The 25,663-nt window shown below is 36.5% G+C and overlaps 3 protein-coding genes across 3 annotated transcripts; 1 reads left to right on the top strand and 2 right to left on the bottom strand.

The window, feature by feature from the left end:
* Positions 1-10,100: 10,100 nt before the first annotated feature.
* On the top strand, positions 10,101-13,709 carry LOC117630248 (pentatricopeptide repeat-containing protein At2g27610). Its single transcript, XM_034362992.1, has one exon. It carries the CDS (start codon positions 10,101-10,103, stop codon positions 12,732-12,734), a length of 2,634 nt encoding a protein of 877 aa, XP_034218883.1. The 3' UTR covers positions 12,735-13,709.
* Positions 13,710-14,690: 981 nt separating this feature from the next.
* Positions 14,691-18,985, bottom strand: LOC117632070 (subtilisin-like protease SBT5.3). Its single transcript, XM_034365448.1, has 11 exons — positions 18,890-18,985; positions 18,533-18,624; positions 18,310-18,407; positions 18,005-18,157; positions 17,814-17,925; positions 17,084-17,624; positions 16,845-16,939; positions 16,203-16,442; positions 15,926-16,040; positions 15,547-15,751; positions 14,691-15,453 (listed from the first exon to the last, which is right to left on the bottom strand). Exons 1-11 carry the CDS (start codon positions 18,983-18,985, stop codon positions 14,906-14,908), a joined length of 2,295 nt encoding a protein of 764 aa, XP_034221339.1. The 3' UTR covers positions 14,691-14,905.
* Positions 18,986-20,008: 1,023 nt separating this feature from the next.
* LOC117630777 (protein SUPPRESSOR OF K(+) TRANSPORT GROWTH DEFECT 1) lies at positions 20,009-25,426 on the bottom strand. The gene is made up of 8 exons (XM_034363553.1): positions 24,538-25,426; positions 23,503-23,608; positions 22,605-22,803; positions 21,465-21,533; positions 21,299-21,373; positions 21,081-21,179; positions 20,784-20,939; positions 20,009-20,419 (listed from the first exon to the last, which is right to left on the bottom strand). The coding sequence occupies exons 1-8, from the start codon at positions 25,007-25,009 to the stop codon at positions 20,294-20,296; spliced, it is 1,302 nt and encodes a 433-aa protein (XP_034219444.1). The 5' UTR covers positions 25,010-25,426; the 3' UTR covers positions 20,009-20,293.
* Between the last annotated feature and the right edge of the window lie 237 nt (positions 25,427-25,663).

The following is a 25,663-nucleotide window of genomic DNA, read 5'->3' on the forward strand; positions in this document are numbered from 1 at the left end:
ATAAAAAAATTCCCGCATCCTATTTTTGGTACCCGCCAAAATCTTAAAATTTTTGCCCGACGAAAAATACATATTGGTAGCGCAAAGTCTAAAACAATTATATAAAAAAATTCCCGTGTCCCATTTTTGGTACCCGCCCAAATTTTTGCGCGACAAAAAATATTGGTCGCGCAAAGTCTAAAGTTTTTTTTTTTTTAATTTTAAAAACCCGCGTCCCATTTTTGGTACTCGCCCAAATTTTTTAAGTTTTGCACGACGAACTGTTGGTCGCGCAAACTTTTGAGAGACGAAAAATTGGTTCGTAGCACAATATTTATAAAAATAATTGTTATGAATAATAAAAAAATAAAAATATTTTATTTTATGATTTAAAATATAATTAAGGTGAAAGCTACTTAATAAATGTATATACTATTCAATTTCTTAAGTGTTATATGTACAAAATAAATAAATTTAAAGCTACTTAATAAATAAATATATATATATATACACACACACACACACACACACACTTTTCAACGATCTAACCATAAGACTTGTTTGTATATACTTCAAGATCGTATACCCCAAAAATCACAAAAAACAAACATTCAGAGATCTAGTAACGGGACAAAAATTTTCGATAGTTATAAATGAAAAATCACGATTTAACGGTTATTTTAACTCCGATTTTGATGATTTTTTTTTACAGCTACACTCCTTGACCCTATATGAATACAATGACTGAATTTGATCTTCAATTTAAAACATTTGCACTAGTGGATACCACAAAATGTTATGTTATATTTAACGAAAGTATAAATAAACTTTTAATTGTTAGTGAATATATTGTTTTGATGGCATATGCATTCTACGAAACTAGTTTCAACGATCCAACCGCCAAACTTGTTTTTTTATACTTCGAGATCATATACGCCAAAAATCGAAAAAAATAAACATTCATAGATCAAGTAACGGGACAAAACTTTTCGACGGTTATAAATGAAAAATCATGATTTAACGGTTATTTTAACTCCGATTTTGATGATTTTTTACAGCTACACTCCTTGACCCTCTATGAATACAATGACTGAATTTGATCTTCAATTTAAAATATTTACACTAGTGGATACCACAAAATCTTATGTTATATTTAACAAAAGTATAAATAAACTCTTAATTGTTAGTGAATATATTGTTTTGATGGCATATGCATTCTACAAAACTAGTTTCAACGATCCAACCGTCAAACTTGTTTGTTTATACTTCGAGATCATATACGCCAAAAATCGGAAAAAATAAACATTCATTGATCAAGTAACGGACAAAACTTTTCAATGGTTGTAAATGAAAAATCATGATTTAATGGTTATTTTAACTCCGATTTTGATGATTTTTTTACAGCTACACTCCTTGACCCTATATGAATACAATGACTGAATTTGATCTTCAATTTAAAATATTTACACTAGTGGATACCACAAAATCTTATGTTATATTTAACGAAAATATACATAAACTCTTAATTGTTAGTGAATATATTGTTTTGATGGCATACACATTCTACGAAACTAGTTTCAACGATCCAACCGTCAAACTTGTTTGTTTATACTTCAAGATCATATACGCCAAAAATCGGAAAAAATAAACATTCATTGATCAAGTAACGGGACAAAACTTTTCGATGGTTATAAATGAAAAATCAAGATTTAATGGTTATTTTAACTCCGAATTTGATGATTTTTTACAGCTACACTCCTTGACCCTATATGAATACAATGACTGAATTTGATCTTCAATTAAAAATATTTACACTAGTGGATACCACAAAATCTTATGTTATATTTAACGAAAGTATAAATAAACTCTTAATTGTTAGTGAATATATTGTTTTGATGGCATATGCATTCAAAAAAACTAGTTTCAACGATCCAACCATCAAACTTGTTTGTTTATACTTCGAGATCATATAGCCAGAAATCGGAAAAAATAAACATTCAGAGATCAAGTAAGGGGATAAAACTTTTCGACGGTTATAATGAAAAATCAAGATTTAATGGTTATTTTAACTCCGATTTTGATAATTTTTTATTGCTACACTCCTTGACCCGATATGAATACAATGAAATAATTCGATCGTCAATTTAAAATATATATTTTCTAACAAAAACCCAATCCCAACAACAAGAATATATTTTTCTAATAAAAATCCGATCCGATCTAAAATAATAAATTTAAAGTTACTTAATAAATATATATACCGCTTAATTTCTTAAGTGTTATGCATACAAAATAAAAAACAAAAATAAATTGGTTTAGGTGACAAAATGTTTGGATTACGTCATGGAAAATTTTTTTAAAAATATTTTTTTTATTTTTTTTATTTTTATAAGGACTTTGCGCGACGAAGTTTACTTTTCGTCGCCCAAAGTCACTTCGCGTGAGCGACGAATTATTTTTCGTCGCCCAAAATCACTTCGCGTGAGCGACGAATTATTTTTCGTCGCGCAAGACTTTGAGCGACGATGTATTATCATCGCGCAAAAGTTTGTCACGCGAAGTGACTTTGGGCGACGAATTATTTTTCGTTGCTCAAAATTTGGTCGCGCAAGACTTTGAGCGACGAAGTTTCAAATTTCGTCACGCAAAGTGACTTTGCGCAACGAATAGTTTTTCGTCGCGCAAAATTTGGTCGCGCAAGAGGTTTTTTTTACTAGTGAAAATGGATCCAAAATCTTACATATTTACAATAAATAAAGCTCGATCACTCTCATCTAATTCAGCCTCAACCGGTTTATTCCTTTCCTTGCCCACTAATTCATCTGAAAAATTAAACAGGGTGAAGGGTGAGCAACCATAGCTCAGTAGGGACATGAGACCATACCACAGTAGATTGATATAACTAAATTAAGTGACATGCAATCATATAGCCAAATATCACATTAATAATAATAATAAGTGACATACAATCACATAGCCAAATATCACATTAATAATAATAATAATAATAATGCATGAATGCTCTTCAATTCTAATCCCGTTAATTCATATAATTGGACAAGCAGACCTGCACGTCCCATACCATGCTTATATCACTTGGTCCCGAATGCCCATTTATATGAACTAACACCCATTTCGTTAAGGGCTACACTCATATTGAAGGGGTCGATTTCCATGATACTTTTTCTCCCACAGCCAAGATGATTACTGTAGACAAAGAAATTTTGGTGTAATAAATTCCATTGACAATAAAATAATTAGGGTTCGGTGGATTAAATCGTGGGCCCCGTAATTCGCCCATGTGGCGTGTGACTCATCAAAATCGGTTTAGTTGTCAAAAATGACAAATGGCGACATCCGACGGAGTGCATCAAACGGTTCAAGATGAAGACAAAATTAAAGGAAAGAATCTTCTGTGATTGACTTTGATTTAAATCAAATATTAATCAGGTTAATCAATTGAAGATAATCTGGTTAAATTGCCAGATTATGGGAATTGATTTAAATCAAATCAAATCCCACAAATCAAGGAAAGTTATTTAGGTCAAGCATCCGACAAAAGCCTATAAATAGGAGGCCTCAAGACGAAAGAGGGGGTCGAAGAAAAAACCTAGCACTCAGAAGAAATAGAAAACTCTCTGCATTCTTCACCCTACCTTGGAAGAGCCACCAAGCACAACAAATACGTGCCGGTTCCTTCACCATAAAAATCCCAAACACCAAACAAGCTTCGTGCTACCCGTTTGATCAAGATCAAGTCTCTACGACCCTTGTATCAAACACAAATTTTCTTTAAACACTTTGGAGATCGAATCAGAGGATTCAATACAGAGATTGTAACCCTAAATTTCATCAATACAAATATTATTTTGTACACGTGTTCTTGTCTCATTTGTCGCAGGAAATTCGTGTTTACAATCACTATTCATTGTCTTCTTGCTATTGCCGGTGCCCACTCTTAGACTCTTCACCAGATGGATGTTCACAATGCATTCATTCATGGTGATCTCTATGAAGAAATTTATATGACTCCGCCACCAAGTCTTCAGCGCCCGGGGTCCTAGTCTGTCGCCTCAATAAGTCTTCCTATGGTCTCAAACAGGTTTCTCGACAGTGATTCGCCAATTTTGCATAAGCCATCCAAACTGCCAGTTTCACTCAGTCTAAAGCAGACTATTCTTTATACACCTACAAACGAGAAAAGTCTTTTATTGCTCTCTTGATTTATGTTGATGATATACCGATTATAGGAAATAATTTGGCTGCCATCAATTCCCCTAAACATTTTCTTCGTACCCGTTTTCGCATCAAGGATCTTCAGGACCTTAAGTTCTTTTTGGGTATTGAAGTGTCACATTCTAAGAAAGGAATCAGTCTTTCTGAGAGAAAATACACTCTTGATATTCTTAAAGATGGTGGTCATCTTGGTGTTCGCCCTATTTCTTTTCCTATGAAACAGAATCTCAAATTATCAGATACATGTGAATTACTTAAGGACCCAACTAAATACAAAAGGTTGGTGGGTCGTTTAATTTATTTAATAGTCACGAGACCTGACATTAAATATGCAGTGCATGTTCTCAGTTAATTTACGCATGAGCCTTGACAGCCCCATATGGAAGTGGCGCTACATATATTGAAATACCTTAAAAATACTCCAAGACGAGGTTTATTTTTCCCTGCTCATAATAGTTTGAAGCAACAAGCCTATTGTGATTCTGATTGGGCAGGATGTCCAATAACTAGGAGATCCACCACTGGTTATTGTGTTTTTCTTGGGAGCTCTCTAATTTCTTGGAGAACCAAGCGACAAAATATTGTTTTGCTTGTGTCTGCGGAAGCCGAATACAGAGCTATGACGGGCGCTTGTTGTGAATTGACTTAGCTACATAGTTTACTACGAGATCTACTCTTACCGCATCCTGACCCGACCATTCTTCATTGTGATAACAAAGCAGCTCTAAATATAGCAGCCAATCCTATCTTTCATGAGCGAACTCGACACATCGAAATGGACTGCCATTTTATCAGAAACAAAGTCCAAGACGAATCAATTGTCACGCAACATGTTCCTTCTTCTCAACAGCTAGCTGATGTTTTCACCATATCTTTGGGCAAAGATGCTTTCACAAGTATAATACGCAAGTTGGGAGTTCTTGACATCCACTCACCAACTTGAGGAGGAGTGTTGAAAATCATATATTTCCCTACACTTTAGGGATTGTACATTATAGAATTGGAATGTTATTTCTATTGATTAGCTGTATATTTTCTTACCTAAATAGGATAGCTTAATTCTTGTATTCTTGTATAAATTCAGCTTCTATGCTAAATGAAAATCATTCTGGTCCAATTTTACAAAGCTCGGCGAGTTGATGATTCCAGCATGACAGAACCACCGGCCCAGTCTAGTGTTGGAGACGAAGACCATGAATCTGCAAAAGATGTATCTGGGTCATCTACCTCCCCAACAGTTTTGCAATCGCAAACACCAAATACAAAAGTGAAAAAAGGAAGAATTTCCCTTTTCTATTGTTAGGCCGTTATCCTAATTATGACTGCATATAATTGCTTGCAGCTGTTATGCTATTATTATTATAGTAACTGATATGGCAGCTGTTATGCTATTATTAGATTGGAGTAACTGATAGGTTTACATTTATGTTCCTGTGTATAAAGAGATTGTAATATCAGTTTTGATGATATAGAAAACTCTGTTTCTACAAAGCATTTGCTAAAGATGTTATTTTATTATTTAGTATTTATTATTATGGCTATTTTTATTTTTATTTTGGTTTTATGTATTTGACTATTATTTTATTTAAAAGTACAAATTTCCCTTTATTAATAACAAAAAATTGGATGCAATTTCAAAAAACTTAATGGCAATGATTAAATTGGCTGTTTTAATGAGTTCAAGTGTTAAATTGGCTAACTTTTTAGTTTGGAGGGTTAAGTTCAATTAAGATCATAATTCGGGACTCAAATGGCACTTTACTCGTTTTCTAAACAACTATCATTTGGTTTGCCCATATTTTCACATCGATCGAATTCTTTTTCCTTTTCAGGTTTTGTTCAAATGGGAAATTTGTGACAAAACAGAAGATAAAAAATGGCCACAAAATGGTGTTTTAGCTTCTAGCTATAGCTAGTAGGTGTACTTATCTATTATTATTGTCCTTACAACCAAGATTTCTTCAATGACCAAAAGAGTCCTCTACAGTTGGTACATGCAAGCTTTGCATTCAACAGCAGTGGGAAAGATGGATATGCCCGTAGATCGATGGTTTAATTATGTTGAAGAATGTAAAGTTTCACGTCGAAAATTTGACAAACTAAAATATAATATAAATTAAGTGATTCTACTGCTAATAGTATCAAAGTCTTTTACATAAAATGCTACACATGTAACATGTTAGACTATCAGACTATGCAGTGAATGAGGACAAAATTATTGATGCATTTACAGTCAATTGATTAAGAATGATTAACTATCTTAGCCACTCAAGTACTTTCCACCAATCGGCTGATGTTTCATATAGTTGGAGTTTATTGATCTATAATTGTCATAATTAGCTACAAGTAATCAAGCAGACGCCTTAGGTTTTTGGTAGGTGGGGAAAGTTTGGCCCATATGGTCACCCACAATGACCAGTGCCATTCATATCCACCGTATGTTTCACCTTCCTCTTGTGAAAACTGGATTTTAATAACATTGCTTTGTGTTATTATTCATGGAAGTCAAGATCAAGTCCCTACCTTTGCATTTAAGATCTTGTTGGCAGGCACAACAAAGAAATTCCATGAGAAGGATATCATAAAGATCTGCACAAGTTGCTGATCTTGGCTAGGCCAGTTGTCCAGGGTAATAAGCATGTCCGCCGAAGTTCAAATCTTCCTTTCCATAAATTAGATTAATCTAGAGTTGTTTAGATTATAGTTTGTATGAATAAATAAAAATTGTCCTCCTTGCTCGCATTATAATATAAAATATTTGAATGAGTATCTTAATCAACAATTGTCTGTACATACTTGAGCAAGAGTTATCGACATTATTGAAAATTTTGTTTGATTGACAAACTTCTTTGGATTTGGACAACCGGCACAAGTTATCTGCAAATTACATGTTAGGTAATTAAATTCAAATATTTTGCATACACGAGAGGGCGAACTTTTTTTTATTTTTATATGCACTTTTAAGATGATGTTGGTATAAAAGAACAAAAAGTTGTGAATAAATTTAGAACCTTCATAATTACTCTTCTTCTCTTGGAAAGGAAACAAGGAAAATATTATGAATTTAAGAAATCTGTTTTTTGAAGACTAAAATACAAGTTAGATCCTGTTGGGATCTTAATACCATACAAGTCCCCTTGTAGTCTAGACATTACATCCAAAGAAAAATTACTAAACCAAATACATAAATGATGGTAATGATATCCTTTTTTTGCCAAAAGATCCGCCACCATGTTAGATTTTCGACAAATGTGAGTAATCTCTAGATGTGAGAGAATTTGATGCAACGGCACTTGAGCGAGGGTGTTGAAAACACAAACCACAAACCACCAAGTCCTGTTTAGTCTAAGAATACCCGAAATTATGCACAAAAAACACGATACACTCAAACTTGTGATTCTAAGAATACCCAGATTATGAATACAAGATAGAGAACACTCTCTTTAATTTCAATTTCAATTTTCAACAACTACTAATTTGAAGGAAACATTACATGCTAGTTCTTATCATGTAATATTCCTTTCGATTTAATGAAATACAATCTTTTCTCAAAAACAACTACTGATTTGACAACTCTATGCACACAAGTATTTAAGTCTTAATCTTTCACCCCATACTTTAACGCTTCCTTATCTGCATCAGAATTTTCCATCAGCTGCCAAATGTCTTCTGCTATAGACTTCAAGCACCATGGTAGATACGGTGGATATGAATGGCCTTGCATCAGAAAGGGATCGCTGAAATGGTCCTTTTCATTTTTTTAGTTCTGAAAGTGAGCTTGCATGTTAGTCGTCAATGACAAGTACCACTAAAAAGCCCTTTTGGTTTGGGGATTTTCAGGCATGCCTAAAAGCTTCGTGGCTAAAACCTGCTTTTGGCAAAATCTACGACCAACAGAGGCTGGGTGAGAATTTTGGTTTTAATGACCAAAACTTTGGCATGTCCTCAATTGTGAATAATGCTAGATTTTGTTCTAGAGGCATCTTGCAAAATAATGTCAAAACCAAAAATCTAGAAAATCAAAAGGCATACATAACGTCCTTTGCTAGAACACGAAAGAATGGTTCATTTGTGATGAGTTTAATGAATGGGCTATGCATATGGCACTTTATTGCTGAACATGCTGCACAACTAACTTCTTTAATACAAGAAAAATCTTGAGTGTGGTAGTAGCTGCGACTTGTAGAACACCAAAGAATTTTTGTTTTGATTACAAGTAACAGTCTAAACTAAAGGGAGATGAGGATGGAGATTTCTTACATACACACACAAATGTTGCCATGAGGATTCAAACCTGAAACCCCTTATTTACAAGTCAATCCTCTTTTTCATTGGACTAGACCTCATTGGCAGAACACCAAAGAATTGAAGAAATGGTTCTTTACTTTAATTTGAGGCCTCCAACTGACCTAACAAATAACTATTTAATAGGAATATAATGAAAATGTCATTTCTTGAGGTTTTTTTTTGTTTCTTTCTTGATATATAAGTTGGCAAAGATGCAATAGATTGTCCAACAAAAAGGATCAACAGAATTAAGACGATTGGTCATTAGAGCAATAATTTTGTGATCCCAACTTTGTCTGAAAAGTCATTCTTTTATATTTTGGCTCCGAAGTCTTCATGCCGTGTCATCTCGTGTTTGTGTAAAAAGACGGTCAATCAATCCTAACCACATTTGTTTACTTAATCATGGCATCAAATCTTATTGATTATTAATCAACTCATGTTAGAAAGATCACATTTATAGAACACATTGTGTACCATCTCTCTAGATGAAGCTTGCCAATACAATACGTCTCATCTCTATACTTCATTAGAGAGGTGGTACATAATAAGTTGGTCTATAAATATGGTCTCCTTACCCTACCCAACCCAAGGTGAGTCATATTTCCTTATTTTTTGCACCACATTTGAATACCTCTAATTTGGCAGGTGAGGTATACATGTCATGTCAATTAATTAATCAATCTCATTAGATTTTTTTTTTTGCTGATGCAAATTTCATTAGATGTTGGCTGTACTTAGAGGTGTCAAATGGGTCATGCTGAGCCGGCCCGTCCCATTTAAACTCGTGCTTTTAACATTTTTGTGCTTTGTCGAGCCGGGCCATTTAATTTATCGGGCCATGTCATGCTGGTCCATTTAGTAAAATCAATGACCTCGCCCGAGCCCAAAGCCCATGTCCATATTAGAATGGCCCGAGCCGGACTCTTGTCATGCCCGTGCTCGTGCTCGTGCCATAATTGGGCCTAAGAACTAACCTATTTAATTTGAATTTTTTTTACTTTTTTTTTTTTTGCCCACAAGATAATTCAAATTATAAACATTAAAAATATAATTGGAGGCAAGAAATGATGAACTATTTGAAAACATTAATCAATCAAACATCCAAACAATATAAAGGGGCGGAGGGCAAAAAGTGTCCAACTCCACAAAATCTACTTCAACTTTTCATCTTTAAACAACTTATTATTTTATATGTGAAGAAATGCCTTGCTTTGATTATAACAGAAGTGTATATGTCATATGTATTGATTAGATATCAAGTCCAATGTTATTTAATTAATTTGTAGTTGATATGTTTAATTAATTAAGGACCCAAGTAATTTTCCTAAAATAAAAGACATCAAATATATGTATATGATTATAAATAATAAATAAATAAAAAACATATGAACAATGACATTATGTAGTATTCAAATGAAGGATTTTTCTGATTTTGGGTTGTTTTCTAATGGGGCTAACTTTGTATTTGGGCTGTCAAGTTCTCCCGAAGGCCCATAGCATAAGCAGCTGTTTGAAGCTTAAAATCGTTTGCGGGCGCGCGCTCTTTCGTTCTCTCTTTCTTCTCCACGCGCGGCAAATGCAAGTAAGAAGAGAGCATGACTCTAAAGCCCGCTTTGAGGACCCTTGCAGAGTCATACACAAACCAAACTCTCAAACAATACCAGCTTTCATATCATAGCAAGCCTCTCTGCCACCTTCACGCGATTGCCGTCTCTCCAAAGTCGGAGAGCTTAGTGTCTGAATCAAGAAACTCTATAATTGCACACCACCTGCTCGACAAAACTCCCCACAGAGACCTCTTGGAATACAATCACTTGCTTTTCGAGTATTTTCGCAATGACCGCAACAATGAAGCGATTAACCTCTTTGTGGGTCTTTGGCGGTCTGGTTTACAAGCAAATGGGTCAATCCTGTCTTCTGTTCTTAAGGTTTGTGGGTGCTTGTCTGATCAAGTTGCGGGTAGACAACTGCATTGTCAATGTGTAAAATGTGGGTGTGCAGAGGATGTTAGTGTTGGGACCTCTCTTGTTGATATGTATATGAAGACTGAAGGTGTTAGAGATGGAAGGAAAGTCTTTGATGAGATGGGGGACAGAACTGTAGTGTCATGGACTTCCCTGATTGCAGGTTATGCAAGAAATGGGTTGAATGACCAGGCATTGGAGTTGTTTTCAGAGATGGGACTAGAAGGAAATAAGCCTAACCCTTATACATTTGTGACGGTCCTTGGAGTTTTGGCAGCTAAAGGTATGGTTGAGAAGGGAAGTCAGGTTCATACCATGGTGATAAAGAATGGCTTTGAGTCAATTACGTTCGTGTGCAATTCTTTGATTAATATGTATCTAAAGTCGGGGATAGTTAAGGACGCTAAAGCTGTTTTTGATTGTATGCCGAATAGGGATGCAGTTACTTGGAATAGTTTGATTGCGGGTTATGTGATAAATGGGCTCGATTTGGAAGCTTTTGAAATGTTTAATCAGATGGGGCTAGCAGGCGTTAAGTTCACACAACCGATATTTGTTACTATCATTAAGTTATGTGCTAATTATAAAGAATTGGTTTTTGCAAGACAACTTCAGTGCTGTGTTCTGAAGAGTGGGTTGGCATTTGATCGCAATATTAAAACAGCACTTATGGTGGCTTATAGTAAATGCAGTGAAATGGATGACGCTTATAAAATATTTTCTATGATGCAAGGTTTTCAAAGTGTGGTAACTTGGACTGCCATGATCAGTGGGTACTTGCAGAATGGTGGAACAGAACATGCAGTGAAGTTATTCTGTCAAATGAGTAGAGAAGGTGTTAAACCAAATGATTTCACTTATTCTGCCATCCTTATGGCCCGCCCTTATTTTTCTATAGGCCAAGTACATGCACAAGTCATCAAAACAAATTATGAGAAGTCGCCTTCAGTAGGAACCTCACTCATAGATGCTTATGTTAAGATGCAAAATGTTCATGAAGCTGAAAAAGTTTTTCATATAATTGATGAGAAGGACATTGTGGCATGGTCAGCAATGCTTTCTGGATATGCTCAAATAGGAGATACTGAGGGAGCTGTTAAAATTTACCTCCAGTTGGCAAGGGAGGGGGTCATACCTAATGAATTTACCTTGTCTAGTATCATTAATGCTTGTGCTGCACCTACTGCAGCAGTAGAGCAGGGGAAACAGTTTCATGCATGCTCAATTAAACTAAGGTTGAATAATACTTTATGTCTAAGTAGTGCCCTTGTCACCATGTATGCAAAAAGGGGGAATATTGAGAGTGCAAATGAAGTTTTCAAGAGGCAAGGAGAGAGAGACTTAGTTTCATGGAACTCAATGATCTCTGGTTATGCTCAACATGGTAATGGGAAGAAGGTTCTTGAAGTATTTGAAGATATGCGTAGACAAAATTTGGAAATGGACGGTATAACATTCATTATCATGATCTCTGCCTGTACTCATGCAGGCTTAGTAGATGAAGGTGAAAAATACTTCAATATTATGGTCCAAGATTACCATATCGATCCAACAATGGAGCACTATTCTTGTATGGTTGATCTATACAGCCGAGCAGGAAATCTTGAAAAGGCCATGGATATCATAAACGGAATGCCATTCGAAGCTGGTGCAAATGCGTGGCGAGCTCTCTTGGGTGCTTGCCGTATTCACCGCAACATAGAGCTGGGAAAACTCGCAGCAGAAAAGCTCATTGCGCTTCAGCCACAAGACTCTGCCGCGTATGTTCTGCTGTCCAATATCTATGCTGCAGCTGGAAACTGGCAAGAGAGGGCTAAAGTGAGGAAACTGATGGATGAGAGAAACGTGAAAAAGCAACCTGGGTATAGCTGGATTGAGGTGAAGAACAAGACCTACTCATTTTTGGCTGGTGACCTTTCACATCCCATGTCAGACCTTATATATTCAAAACTTGAAGAGTTAAATAACCGATTGAGTGATATGGGTTATCAGCCGGACACAAATTATGTGCTTCATGATGTTGAAGAGGAACACAAAGCAGCCTTTCTTTCTCAACACAGTGAAAGGCTAGCAATTGCTTTTGGATTGATTGCCAAACCTCCAGGGTCTACTATCCAGATTCTGAAAAATCTTAGAGTATGTGGAGACTGTCACACAGTTATTAAGTTAATTTCGGTGATTGAAGCAAGAGATATTGTTGTCAGGGATTCAAATCGATTCCACCACTTTAAAGATGGTTTATGCTCTTGTGGAGACTATTGGTGACTCCTCATTTGGAAATGGGTTTAACATGAAGTTTTGAAAGGTTTCTTAAGTCATCAAAAATACCTTTAAGCAAAGCAGCAGCATGGCTTCTTGTGCTACGAAATTTTCATCATGGTGGCAGTGAGAATTGAACTCCTAACTTAAATGGAGAATTTAAGGCACACCATGCATCTAGCAGGTGTATTTTTTTAATAGATTTTTATGGTGAGTGACCCAATGGTTTTTCTCATAAAATAAAGAAGCGCCACATACCAAGATAACTGTTGACTGCTACATGATCCTACATAAGTGGGATTTCAAGATAATAAGAAATCTGAATGAAATTGAGATGGAGGAGCTCTCTGCAATGTTACTGTTATTAGAAAATGGGTGTCTGTTGCCAAATGGGGTTGATGCAAGAAAGTGGAGGCTAGAAACTTCAGGGGAGTCCTTATGTAAGTCTTGTGTTTGGCTTTTGTGTCACAGGCAGGATTCCCTATCTTTCCAACCTTTTGGGTAGATCTGGAAACCAAGGGTTCCACCTAAAGTAAAAGTCTTGGCATGGACTAGCTCACAGGAGGATTAATACTTGTTATGTGATCAAAAGAAGGCCTTATATGTGTCTTTCACCTCATTGATGCATTTTGTGTAAATAAGAGGGTGGAGGGAATGTGGATAATGTGTTTCTAAATATGTGGTAGAGATTGTATAGGGAAGCCAATGTAAGCTGGGTCATCCTAAGGAGTTGTGTTGCTTTGCTCTCTGAGAAGCATAGGTAGGGGTAAGAAAGCAAAAGCTCTTTAGGAGTGTCTGTTTTTCAAAGTTATTCGGATGGAACAAAATAGGAGGATAGCAATATGAAGGTGTGGAAGTGGAGGAAATTTGGGTGAGAATCAGATTTTGGTCATCAGTTCGGCCTTTGGTTGCTGGATATTTGATTGGGAAACAGCTCTTTGTCGACAATTACAGTTAGGATAACAGTAGTGTGTTGTTGTTGTTGTTAATTTGGGAACTCATTTGTATTCTTCTTTTATCAATGGAGAAACGGAGATTCAAATTTGGAACCTCTTCACCACTAGCTTATGAGCTAAGTGGTCATTGTTGCCTTTTCATAAAAAATAAATAAATAAATAAATAAAAGAAGACCAGATCAACAGTCTCATGAAATTTTCACTGCCACCACTCATGTTGTAGGAGGTATGTGACAGCACCAATTAATTTTGGACAATGCTAGATAGCACAACTTTGTTGTCTTAACTTTCTTTCTTCAACCTAGGTAGCATTCTCACATTCAATTCAAGTCCACAAAGTCGTTACATGACTTTTGTTTTCTGATGTATTTGGTCATGTGATCCATTTTCCAACTTCTTAGCAAGTTGAAATACTTTGTTGGTTATCCAGGGAGTAATATGGTACTAATGCATAATCTCTTCATTAGCAGCTTCATATTCTTTTGTTAAAGTGCTGCGTCAATTCCATTATTAAAGCCTTAGATATATTGAACAGCTTTTGCTCATTGCTTTCTAAGTCACACCTGCATAACGATTTTGACAGAAACTTAATGAGTGTGGATATCTATTATGATAAACTTAGTGGACTTTGTTAGGTCTTGGATCTTGCATTGTTTCTGCCTTGAAAGTTGCCTCTTACAGTTACAGTTTCAAGCTTAGCACACACTTGCATTCACTGTATTCTTATTGCTATTAAAAGTGATCAGGTAAGGATTTCCTATAATTGATGTTTCGGGGATGAAACCTTAATTTTCAAAAAATTACAAGAATTTGAAACATTGTATAAAGATTTAGTCCTTCCCCCACCCTACCTAACCGACGAAAGTACGAGGAAAGAATAACAATTACATGATAACTTTTTCGCATTTATCATGAAGCTAATGAGATGCTTAACTTTCTTGCACTTGCAGTGTTGGATATTTTGGCAATCCACAAATTCAGCATGCCATTTACGAAAAGTGGGGTGGGAACTATGATTTCTCAATGCCTCATACATATCGGAATGTATTTAATCTGAAACCATAGATATACAAGTCCATAGGAAAGGAAGTGACCATGAACTTTTGATATACTACAAAAGTACATTTCTACTTGTAGCTTTTGATGGGACAATCGACAAGTTCAAACCATCATCTAGATATAGTATCTTGAAAAAAAAAACAAGCTCTAGAACTCTTGTTCCTATACTGAAATCACATTGAGACCAATAGGACTCCTAACCTTTTGAATACCATTGCTCCATGTCAAAGCTCCAAACACGAAGCTTCCATTACTGTTCTTGAAGGCGGCAAAATCTACCCCAAAAGACATCTTTTCGCCGGTTTTTGTAAACTTGAGTTTAGATGGTGTAACTGTAACATTCACACCTGCTGGATAATCTACATTGGCAACATATACTGTTGAGCCTTTACCATAATAAGTAACAGTTCGGTGAACAGATACCCTTCCATTCATTTTTGACACACCAATCGAAGGATAGTTAAAATTGTAGGAAGGGGTAGGAGACTTCTGGCAATAAACTAGACTTCCTGTGAGATTTTTCAGTTGCAAAGGGCTAGCCCCAGTGCTGCAGAGAAAATTGATAATGTCATGGGAATCAAAATCATATACTAGTCCAGGATCAATTGCTGCAGCTGGGTTAATGTGTCCAGATCCATAGTCGAAAGGTGTGGTAGGGGTTCCATTTGGATCTCTTCCAATGGTGCTTCTGCTGTTATCAAGGACAGTTGCTGTGACAACAAAAGAAAATCATAACTTCAGTGACCCAATTTAAGTTTGTTAAGCTACTTGAAAGTATAATGAAAAAACTTAAATGCAGTGACCTGTTGTCATTATTGCAGACATTATGGCTGCTGGACTCCAGGAAGGTTGGTAGGATTTCAAAATTGCTGCAACCGCAGATACATGTGGGCAAGACATTGAGGTGCCAGATATTATGTTATAATTGACAGACATTTCAGCCGTTGCAGCAGTCGCTACCGGAGACCATGCTGCTAAAACATTCACTCCAGGTCCTGTAACATCTGGCTGCAATAGGTATTTTCATAGTTGGTTATTTATTTGGAGTTAATTGTTCATTTAGTATAACCCCAGGATATAGCACTGATGATGCTCTTTTACCCGCATTCCGGCATTAATATTGATTTGTAAGTGTTTTAGATATATTCAAGAAGAGAAACTAAGAGATTTGATAGAACTTACTTTGATAATGTCTGGGGTTATGATATTTGGCCCCATGGATGAGAACACTCCCATTTCTGGTGCAGGTTTAGTTTTCAGAAATGTAATCGTCGGGGAGATTATAGCAACTGGGTTCCTGTAATAACAAGACTTTTAAATTTCCAATCAATTTAGGACTTCTCAGTAGCTAGTATCACTGACTTGTTGCATATCTATAGCTTTCAATTTACATTTTTTAAGTAACTTTTAATTTCTTCCATTGATAGATATTTGAGCAAGCAAAGCTTCAGAAACTCACTTTTCTGTCATCATGTACTCTTGAAGCTCTTGCGCTTCTTCTTGACCAATTAGAGTGCCTGAGATGACAAACTGGAAGCCAACATCTTTGAGAAATGGATCGACAAGAATCATTCCCACACCACCACCTTGTCTTACAACTATGCTTTTGTCCGTTCGGTTATCAGTGAAGGTCTCAAAGGTGCATACCACGATTTTCCCCTTAATTAAGCTAGCATTTAGAGTATTGTTCTTGCAAAAGCTGATAAAAGAAACAATAGAACTTATCTAACGGTGAGCAAATAATGAAAGTTCACAGGTTTTCATGGGCTCAAGTATTAGCTTGGCCAAGGCAAACCAGATTTAGTTTTATGATGATTACCAATTTGGAGGTTAGTACTGGGTGTCACATATCGAAAGAAACCTATGGTTTCGAATAATGTTCGTTACCATCAGTGGAGATTTTAAAAAGTTCGAATATTGAAAACCATTACCTGATGAGTTTTCTTAGGACATGAAGTAGTATTGGCATAATACTGAGCAGGTGTGTTTTCTTTTGGGTGCTAAAAGCATGTACTGAGCATATAGCATGGTAGAAAACTATATCATGCATCAGCTGGTGCAGTAGTAATTTTAACATCAAACATTTGAAAAGAAAGATTACCTTGCATTCTTTGCTGTGACTCCTGGGAGAGCTGCAGCACTTGCAGCTATCAAACCGTAAGACCTTTCCATTTTCAGTGGGTTTAAAGAGGAACCCTGTTATCGCAGAATTTATATCTGAAAGTCAACTTTTTTTTTTTTTTTTTTGGTGTGTTTTGTGTGCACACATGCACAAACCTTTATGTGGTTTTTTTTAAAAAAAAACTTAAAAGGGTAGAGGCATTTGGATGCCAAGCTCACCTTTAGAATTCTTGAATTTCCAAGATATACGTTTGAATGGAATTCCCTATCCAAAGTGCTTGCAGCAACAGTGAGGATCCAGGGAGCAACATTGCATGCAGTACTTGGGAAACCAGAGTTCCCAGCTGATGCAGAAACAAGTATTCCTCTGTGGAATGCGTGGAAAGCCCCAATGGAGATTGCATTTTCAAAATAAGTTGGCTGTGGAGGGTCAGGGCCAAGGGAAAGGGAGAGAATATCGACACCATCATAAATGGCATCATCCATAGCAGAAAGAACGTCTGCATCACTACACAAGTTAAACCAGCATGCCTTGTAGATAGCAAGTCTGGTGCTCGGTGCACCCCCTCTTGCAGTGCCTCTGGCCATCCCAAAGAAGCTGGCATTAGGTACCACAGATCCAGCTATTGTTGAACCAGTGTGACTCCCATGTCCATCACTATCTCGAGCTGATCGGAAAAAAGGAAGAGGCGCAAAGGACTCAAGAGGCCCATTCTCTACTTCAAATCCTTGAACATAAAAGCGGGAGCCAATGATTTTCCTGCAAATACAAAACCAATTTACAAAGTTGGACTTCTGGATATGGAAACCCTGCATGATTCAGCAATGTGCAGTCATATTCAGGTAGAAGATATCCATTGACCTAAACAGTTTTTTCTTTCTTTCTTTTCTTTGTATTTGTTGGATGACAAGAATAAAATTCTATAGCGGTCTAAGACATGAAGGGTACCTGTTGCAGTTGGCCAATGTAAAATTCTCGCCAGTAACACACTCTCCTTTGAATTTCTCCGGCACAGGCCCTAATCCTTTATCACTGAAGCTCTCTGACTCTGGCCAAACTCCTGCAAAACAAAACTAACGAAATCATCATAAAGGAGTATAAGGAGAAGAACCAGATAAGAAAAAAGATTGAAGCCATACCAGTGTCAATCACACCAACAATGACATTGGATTTTGAATCCATTGGCATTTGATTGTATTGGGGAATAGAGTCTAGGCCTAGAAAATCCCAGGAATGTGTTGTGCTCAAACGATTTGTTTTGCTCTCGAACACAGAAACAACTGAATCACTTTCTGTAGTACATGAACAGAAATCAATGTAATGAAGTTCTTCTCACATATATAGTCAAGATTTTTACTTTTATTTTGTAAAAAACTATTCTTTCTTCTATTCTTACTCTATTGGGTTTCTAGAAGACAATACCATAGTAATCTAATCACAGTACCTGCAAGTTGTTGAGCTTGCTCTGGTGTAAGCCTGGCTGAGAAGCCTTGAAAAGTTTTACTGTAATGGTGAAGTGCTGCATCTTGTGCTCCAACAATACTGAGAATTATTCCAAAACATGAATAAATAAAACATATAGCAGTCTGCATTGGCATTTATGAAAGTACGAAAATGGAAGCAGAAATTGTTTCTATATAGCTGCATAAATCCAATTAGTATCCTGCCTTCCAGTGACTGAAGCAAGAATCTCATGGTTTGCTCTGATGACAGATTCAGAGTTGGGGTGAGAGTGGTGCCCCATGTAAACTATATAATGCTGCAACATGAAAAAGAAAAAGAAATTCAAATTCAGATCACACATATATATAGATGCACTATATTCATTTTCGGGTTTGGGGTTTCGAATTATGCTTATCATATTTCAAGATTATCCTTGGAAAAGAACTTATAATTTTTGCATGCCAATTCAAAACCATTTCATACCAAGTGCTTTCCTTTGTTTTTAATGAATTTTTTTCAGTTATCTCAGTTCTAGTAGTGTGAAAACTAAATGATTGCCTCGTTGAATCGTGTCTCAGTACCTTTTTGTTAGCAGTGGCTCCATGGGCCAAAGTAAATGCAATGAAGAAGAGAAGAGTAAGAGCTCTAGTGAGCTTCAAGATATAAGCAGAAACCATAATGATAAAAATATAGAAACCAATAAATTGTAGTGATTTTGTGAAGGTTACCAGCTCATTTTATACCCCAAACTGTGTAAGGCTTGTTGGGCAATGCCGGCATTTTTCATTAAAGTTTGCCCGTAAACATCTTCGAGCCGGCTTTTGTTGGCTTACTGGAGAAATTTTCAAACATGCCCAGAAGCACCATGGTCTGTTTTTGGACAATAGTGGTGATAAGCAATTGAATTTTGTGGAAGAAATTTAGTCCTTTTGGTGGACGTATGCTGTTGTTTCATGTAAAACGTACAAGGATATATGCTTTTAATGAAACATTTCCAAATGTGGTTTCCTCACAATACACACATTAGACTCTAAGACAATTCCAACTAAACATAATACAAGAGTATAGTACATCACTAATTTCTTTACACATTGAAACATGAAATAATGACACAGTAACATGGGGCTGAGGTGGTTAGCACAACTATGATCATGCGAGTCATGCGACCACAGCAAGTGAAAATTTTAATGTCAAAAATCCAGCCTGCTCCGTACCAAAGGATGTAGGAAAGGGAAAAGGAGGAAAAAGGAGAAGTTAAAACGGGAAGGGTGGCATGAATCCCAGGTCACAGAACTCTGCCAGATAAAATATCCAAGTCCTCCGAAAGGCGCATCCACTCCTGAAAGACATATCCATGAAAGGTACGCAAGATCAACTGAGAAACAGGTTTGCTAGGGGACCAGAAGAATGCCAGTTATGCAACTAACAGGAATTCGGACACAAACTGGTAACCAAGTTCTCAACTTCCCAAATCACAATACTAAAGAAACAATGTGTAAACATACAAAAGAAGATACTAAAAGCAAAAGAAATGAATTTAACTACAAATAGACAACGGTCACTTCAAAAGTAACCCCCTCCAACCATCCAATCCTATCTAGATGAATTTTGACAGTAATCACAAGTAATTGTAAGGATATCTGAAAGTCAAAACACTTAGATGCCAACCGCACAATTAGTTTCACGAAAATAAGAAGAAATTACCAATGGGGACGACAAACATTATTGATGTATCAACATTCTGAAGCAATATTTTTTCAACTGTCCTTTACACAATTTGAAAACAAGCCATTCAAGATGTTCAAACACCAGTATTTTCATCTGAATACAGAAAAGGGAGGTCATGTCACCTTCCTCATTGAAGAAACTAATTCAGAGTATGTAATTCATTAGATCCATCCAGCACTGGTAAATAAAATACAATTCATGGCCGCTGCACTGATGATAAGTGTGGATCGATGAGATATATAAATACAGAAAATTCATCACCCTTCCTCTCCAAACTCTTTTGTGAATCTCTCATGGACATCAAGGTCACTTTTGCTCACTGTTGGCCTCTGTCTAGCAAGCACCTTATCAAAATCTGTTTTTGTGATTGGAGGTGGAAGGATCTGCAAGGCAGTAATGAGCACATACTATTACTTTGGAAATGTTTAAACTTGAACATCATTTTATAAAATTAAAATTAAAAAATATTGAAACTTGTTCCTCTGACAATTTAACAGAATTCCCTTTCTCATTTACATGGATCATACATAGAATAACAATATTTTAAAATTAAATTAAATTTTGGATTTTTATCGCAAGTGAAATGTGCCTCTCCAAATGATAATGAAAAAACTTCCCATCACTTCACAATCTGGTGTGTACAAACGATCCATCAAACTCTGTGCCCAGAAGTCACCAGACCAAAATATTGAACCAAAATAGGCATGTGAGTTATCAAATCCAGCATTCAAAAACATGTACACAAACCTGTGAAGCAAGTCCTTTTGCCGCCAGCTCCTGCATGGTGATTTGGATAGCACCGGGTTGCTTTGGTCCACATGGTATCCACATATTATCAGCACTCTTGAAAAAGAACATGGCATCTTGGGTTTTACGAACAGGTTCAAAGAGAACATCTTTAACCTGCCAGTTTTAAAACAGAAGAAACCAAACAAAAAAGAGAGTGCTGTGAGTTATTCTTAATTAACTTGTAATGCAAGGAACACTAAAGACAGGTAGTAGAAACGCAGAGATACATGCAAAACATAAATGTATTGTGCTTACACAAACAGCAACATCCGAACCCGAAAAACCCTCAGTTTTGCGAGCTAAGCTTTCAAAATCACTTTCTGTTAAGTTGTTAGGAGTGTCTCCTAGATGAACCTGTTCAGAATATCGCCCAAAAAAATTGCATAGCACAAAAGGTTAGTAAAAATATTTTGTTTTTATTACTCTGTTTAATGAAAGAAAATGGTAAAAAGATGAAGGAAAATGTCCAGTACTTTGAACATATGCTGTCGAGCCTTTAAATCTGGAAGGGGAATGTATATACGCTTGTCAAAACGTCGCCGAATGGCCTGTAATTAATACCAGTTAACCACAGCCACATGACGTGTCCTTGGATTAAAGATGAAGCCAAGCATACAAACTTCATATATTGCTCCTTACCTGGTCAAGTGCATAGGGAGTATTCGTTGCTGCGAGAACAAGAACTTTCTGGTCATTCGTTCCCACACCCTAAAATACACCACAGAAAAGATCCAGTGAAAAATGAATGGCTTCTCATCCCAAAAAAAAAAAAAATCTCGAAAAAAGGAATGACCTAAATTATATTTCATCACATTATTGGAATAATTTTTTTAAGAAAAATGCCTTCCTATATTCCAGAGTAACAATAGATAGCAAGATGTAATGCAACTCTAAAACAAGGGAAGTTTATGAAATAGGAATCAAATAAAAGTGGTATAAGGAGATCAACTTTAAAATGATACTCACTCAGTCTCCCTCACATATGTAATTATTTATACACTAGCAACAGCTAATAATATGAATAGAGTAATAGAGATCAATCTACATGTCTCTGCTTGTACTCTATTCAAGGAAAACATGGTAAGAACAAATGGAAGAGTTAAAAACGAAACAAAGTGGGAAAAGCAAATCATTCATTTTAATAATGTGTCATTCTTTGGGGATATTAAATTAAGAGTGCATCTTTTATTACTCTAATCTTCTCTCTCTCTCTCTCTCTCTAACAAAAGGGGGGAGTTATATATGCATTATTAGGTAATCATTCTCCAATCCGGTCCTTAGATAAGCACCTTAATGGACTTGTTTTTCAACCATTACATCATACATAAATGAATCATTAAGATGCATCACACCTTCTACATATCTCAGTCGTCCATATTAGATCTAACGGCTGAGATTCGCATTTGAAAATTATTCTAATTTCTATATAACATATACATACAGAGATAAGTGCATAACAGAAAAGTGCCAAGGCAATTTCAGTACCTCTAATCCAACAAAATCTAGTTTTATGACTAAAATTGGCTGATGATGAACAGAGAGTAAACATAACATATATTATTTCAGTAAACCAGCCAAAAAAACCCTTATCTAGCCTCAGCTAGTCTACAAGTTTCCTTCAGTTACTTACAAACAATAAATTAAGTGTTTCCTTAACCAAATACTTTCAAAGTTCACTTTGAAGTGATAACTAAAATATTAGAAATTCGAAGGCCTCATAAGAATAGCCAAGCCACCTTAAGAATTTACCCCGCTACTTCCCACAAAACAAAAAAATACCTGCATCTGCACAAGAAGTTCTGTCTTAATTCGTCTAGAAGCTTCACTCTCATTGCCTTCTCCACGTGTCCCACATAATGAATCTATCTCATCGATGAAGATGATGGATGGGGCACTATCACGAGCCATTTGGAAAAGGTTTGAAACTAGCTTTTCACTCTCACCCATCCACTTTGAAACCAGGTCTGAAGAAGAAATACTACCAGAAGAAAATTACAGATTAAAAACCATAAAGGACATCAATATGGAAATAAAATGGGAACACAAATAAGGAAGCATAAGCATAATATTTCCAATTCAAGGATACTTGCTGGATTTGTTACACAAAATGATGAAGCACAGGTCTCAGAATAAGGCACTCGGAGAACACCTCAAAGAAAGGGGGCTCATGCAGACAATTCGAGCACTTGATGGCTTGGCCGTCATAAGTTACAAGGTTATCATTTCAATCAAAATACAATCTATTTTTTTCTGAGTTAGGGTTAAAGTTCTCACTGAAAGACAGAGAGATATACGACCAAAAAAAGAAGATAGAGAGAAGATATCTATGGTCCCTCAATAAGGAACGGATTACTTCGATACCATCTAAACACCCCTTGGGGCAACTTGACTTTATACGATCCTGTGCTTTCTATTAGAGAGAATCAATCCATACAGTGCAATATAGCAGACATTCACGTGTGAACAGTATCACATTCTTCAAACTATGACACACACAAGAGCTCAAACATGATATTTGTAATAGCACCCGCAATTTTCCTTCCTTTTTTTGTTGGGGGGGGGGGGGGGGGGGGGGGGGTGGGAGAGGAAGGGGAATGTTCCTACAGCAAGCTTCGAGGGTGGCAATAGCTGATAAGCAGATATCTTCTAAAAAGAAGTCATAATGATACTATATTACCTGAAAAATGTAGAGTCTGCTTCAGTTGCAACAGCCTTGGCCAAGTATGACTTCCCAGTTCCAGGAGGCCCATACAATAGAAAAGCCCTCCATGGTCGTCTCTTGCCTAAAAGAATGTAAGTGGATACATATTAGCTTTTAAAGGATGAATCAAAATGAAAACTCAACTTAATAACTGTTAACACGATTTTCCAATGGCTGTAGAAACTGATAACATATATACGGTAAACACAACTTTCATATCAGCTTCTTGGTGTCTACAGCAACACATATAAAATGATGGATAAGCAGTTAAGATAGTAATAAGAAAGCAACAAACACGCTGCTTCAAGCAACCATGAAAATTATATTAGAAAAAATATATACGAATAATTAGGTAGGGCAAGGAACATATATAATGTAAGATACTGAAACCAAATGAACTCTTACTTCCAGAGGGAACAATATTTCCAAGTAGGAGAATAACTACTACAAACCCATTTTAAGTCTATTAACAACTTAAACCTTTCTATCGGTGGTCCTCTGCTTCTCCCTAGAAGAATGCAAACCATATGCCTGTGTGCGCCCTTAAGATTCCAAAAGGCCACTTTAATTTCACAGACATGGAATTAGAAAATAGAGATAATTTATGACATCAACAAGCATGAGCGTAAGAAGGCTCTCCCCATCCATGTGACTGTCTTATAGTAAACCTATGAAAGCTTTCCCCATTTAGAAATTATAATGCCTAATAGCTCAACATTACTCAATGCAACAATGCAGCATCAGAAACACTAGATGAGAAAACCAATTGCAACCATAATAGCTGTTAATCAACAACAGTATAATTCACACTGCTTTGAAATCCTAAACATTCAATATTTACCCAACTTTGACAAATACCCATTACAACTAAATCAAAAGGCTGAATTTCCCAGCTAGCATCAACATTACCAAAGAGTTAAGGCATAGCAAAAGCACAAAAAGGAAAAAAGGAAAAAAGGAAAACAAAATGCAAAACCCAACTACTATCACAAACAAACGAACCAAACTAACCAGTAAAGAACTGCGGGAATTTGACGGGTAATATAACTGCCTCTTGCAAGGCCTGCTTGGCACTCTCCAAACCAGCCACATCGTTCCATTTCACATTGGGCTTTTCCCTTATAATCGCCGAATTGAGCCCGGCCCGGAGCTTAGCCTGCTCCGGATCCTCACCGTCGCCGCCCTCCCCGTCTTTGGGTTTGGTCTTGGGCCTGGTGGCCACTGCCGCATCCCCGTTGGATGCAGGCCCGGGGCCGCCGTCATCCAACACAGCACGAATCTCCTCGGCGCGGCGCAAGTACTCGGTGAACTTCTGGGTTATGGCTTCCTTGATCTTAGGGTTCTTCTCGTACTTCAAGTGGGTCTTGAAGTATTCCAAGGCGTTCATGTACAAAGGGAACGCCTTGGCGAAATTTCCCGCATTATCTTCCTGTACGGCTTGCTTCACGTACTCTATCGCTTGCTCCTTGAAATTGCTATACATTTCTGTGGCTCTTCCCTGACCGATCACACATATAAAATTCGAAATTCCGGAATCGAAATCGAAATTGAAAAGGGGAGGTAAGGAAAAAAAACCCTAGGGTTTGAATAATTTCATCCGATGGGTGATTTTAAGAGAAAATCGGGGATCGGAGGCTGGTTTCCAGGTGCAGAAGCCCTAGATTTTACTTCTCCGTTGTTAAGACTTGTTTGTTTCTCGGGAAAAAGAGTTAAGAACGGAGGAGAGAGGAGAGGATTGGATTGTGCTTGTAATTTTACTTTTGTCAAGAGGACGCGTTTGGAAAACGGAATACTATTTAGTCCATCTGTTTTGCACGAGGGAAGGTTCGTTCTTTCTTAATGGAATTTTCATCTCCCAAATAAATAGAAACTTCGAAAAATGAATGGTGGTAGAGAAATCTTCTTCAAATTAATGTTTGATTATCAAAAAATGGGTATTTAAATTGCCGTACGGGCCAATATGGTCTAACTTAATGAAAAATACTTTTGTATATTATGTTATGTTAAAATGGATTTTTTAATAAAATCCTCTTATTTGTAACCCTTGCATTCAGTTTGAAAAAAAAAAAATTAAGTAAGTAAAATGCCTTTATTATTTTTGTTTCACGAGAGGCAAGAATTCATCTTGAATTTAAGT

The sequence above is a fragment of the Prunus dulcis genome, chromosome 6 (assembly GCF_902201215.1).
Source record: "Prunus dulcis chromosome 6, ALMONDv2, whole genome shotgun sequence".
Lineage (NCBI taxonomy): Eukaryota > Viridiplantae > Streptophyta > Magnoliopsida > Rosales > Rosaceae > Prunus > Prunus dulcis.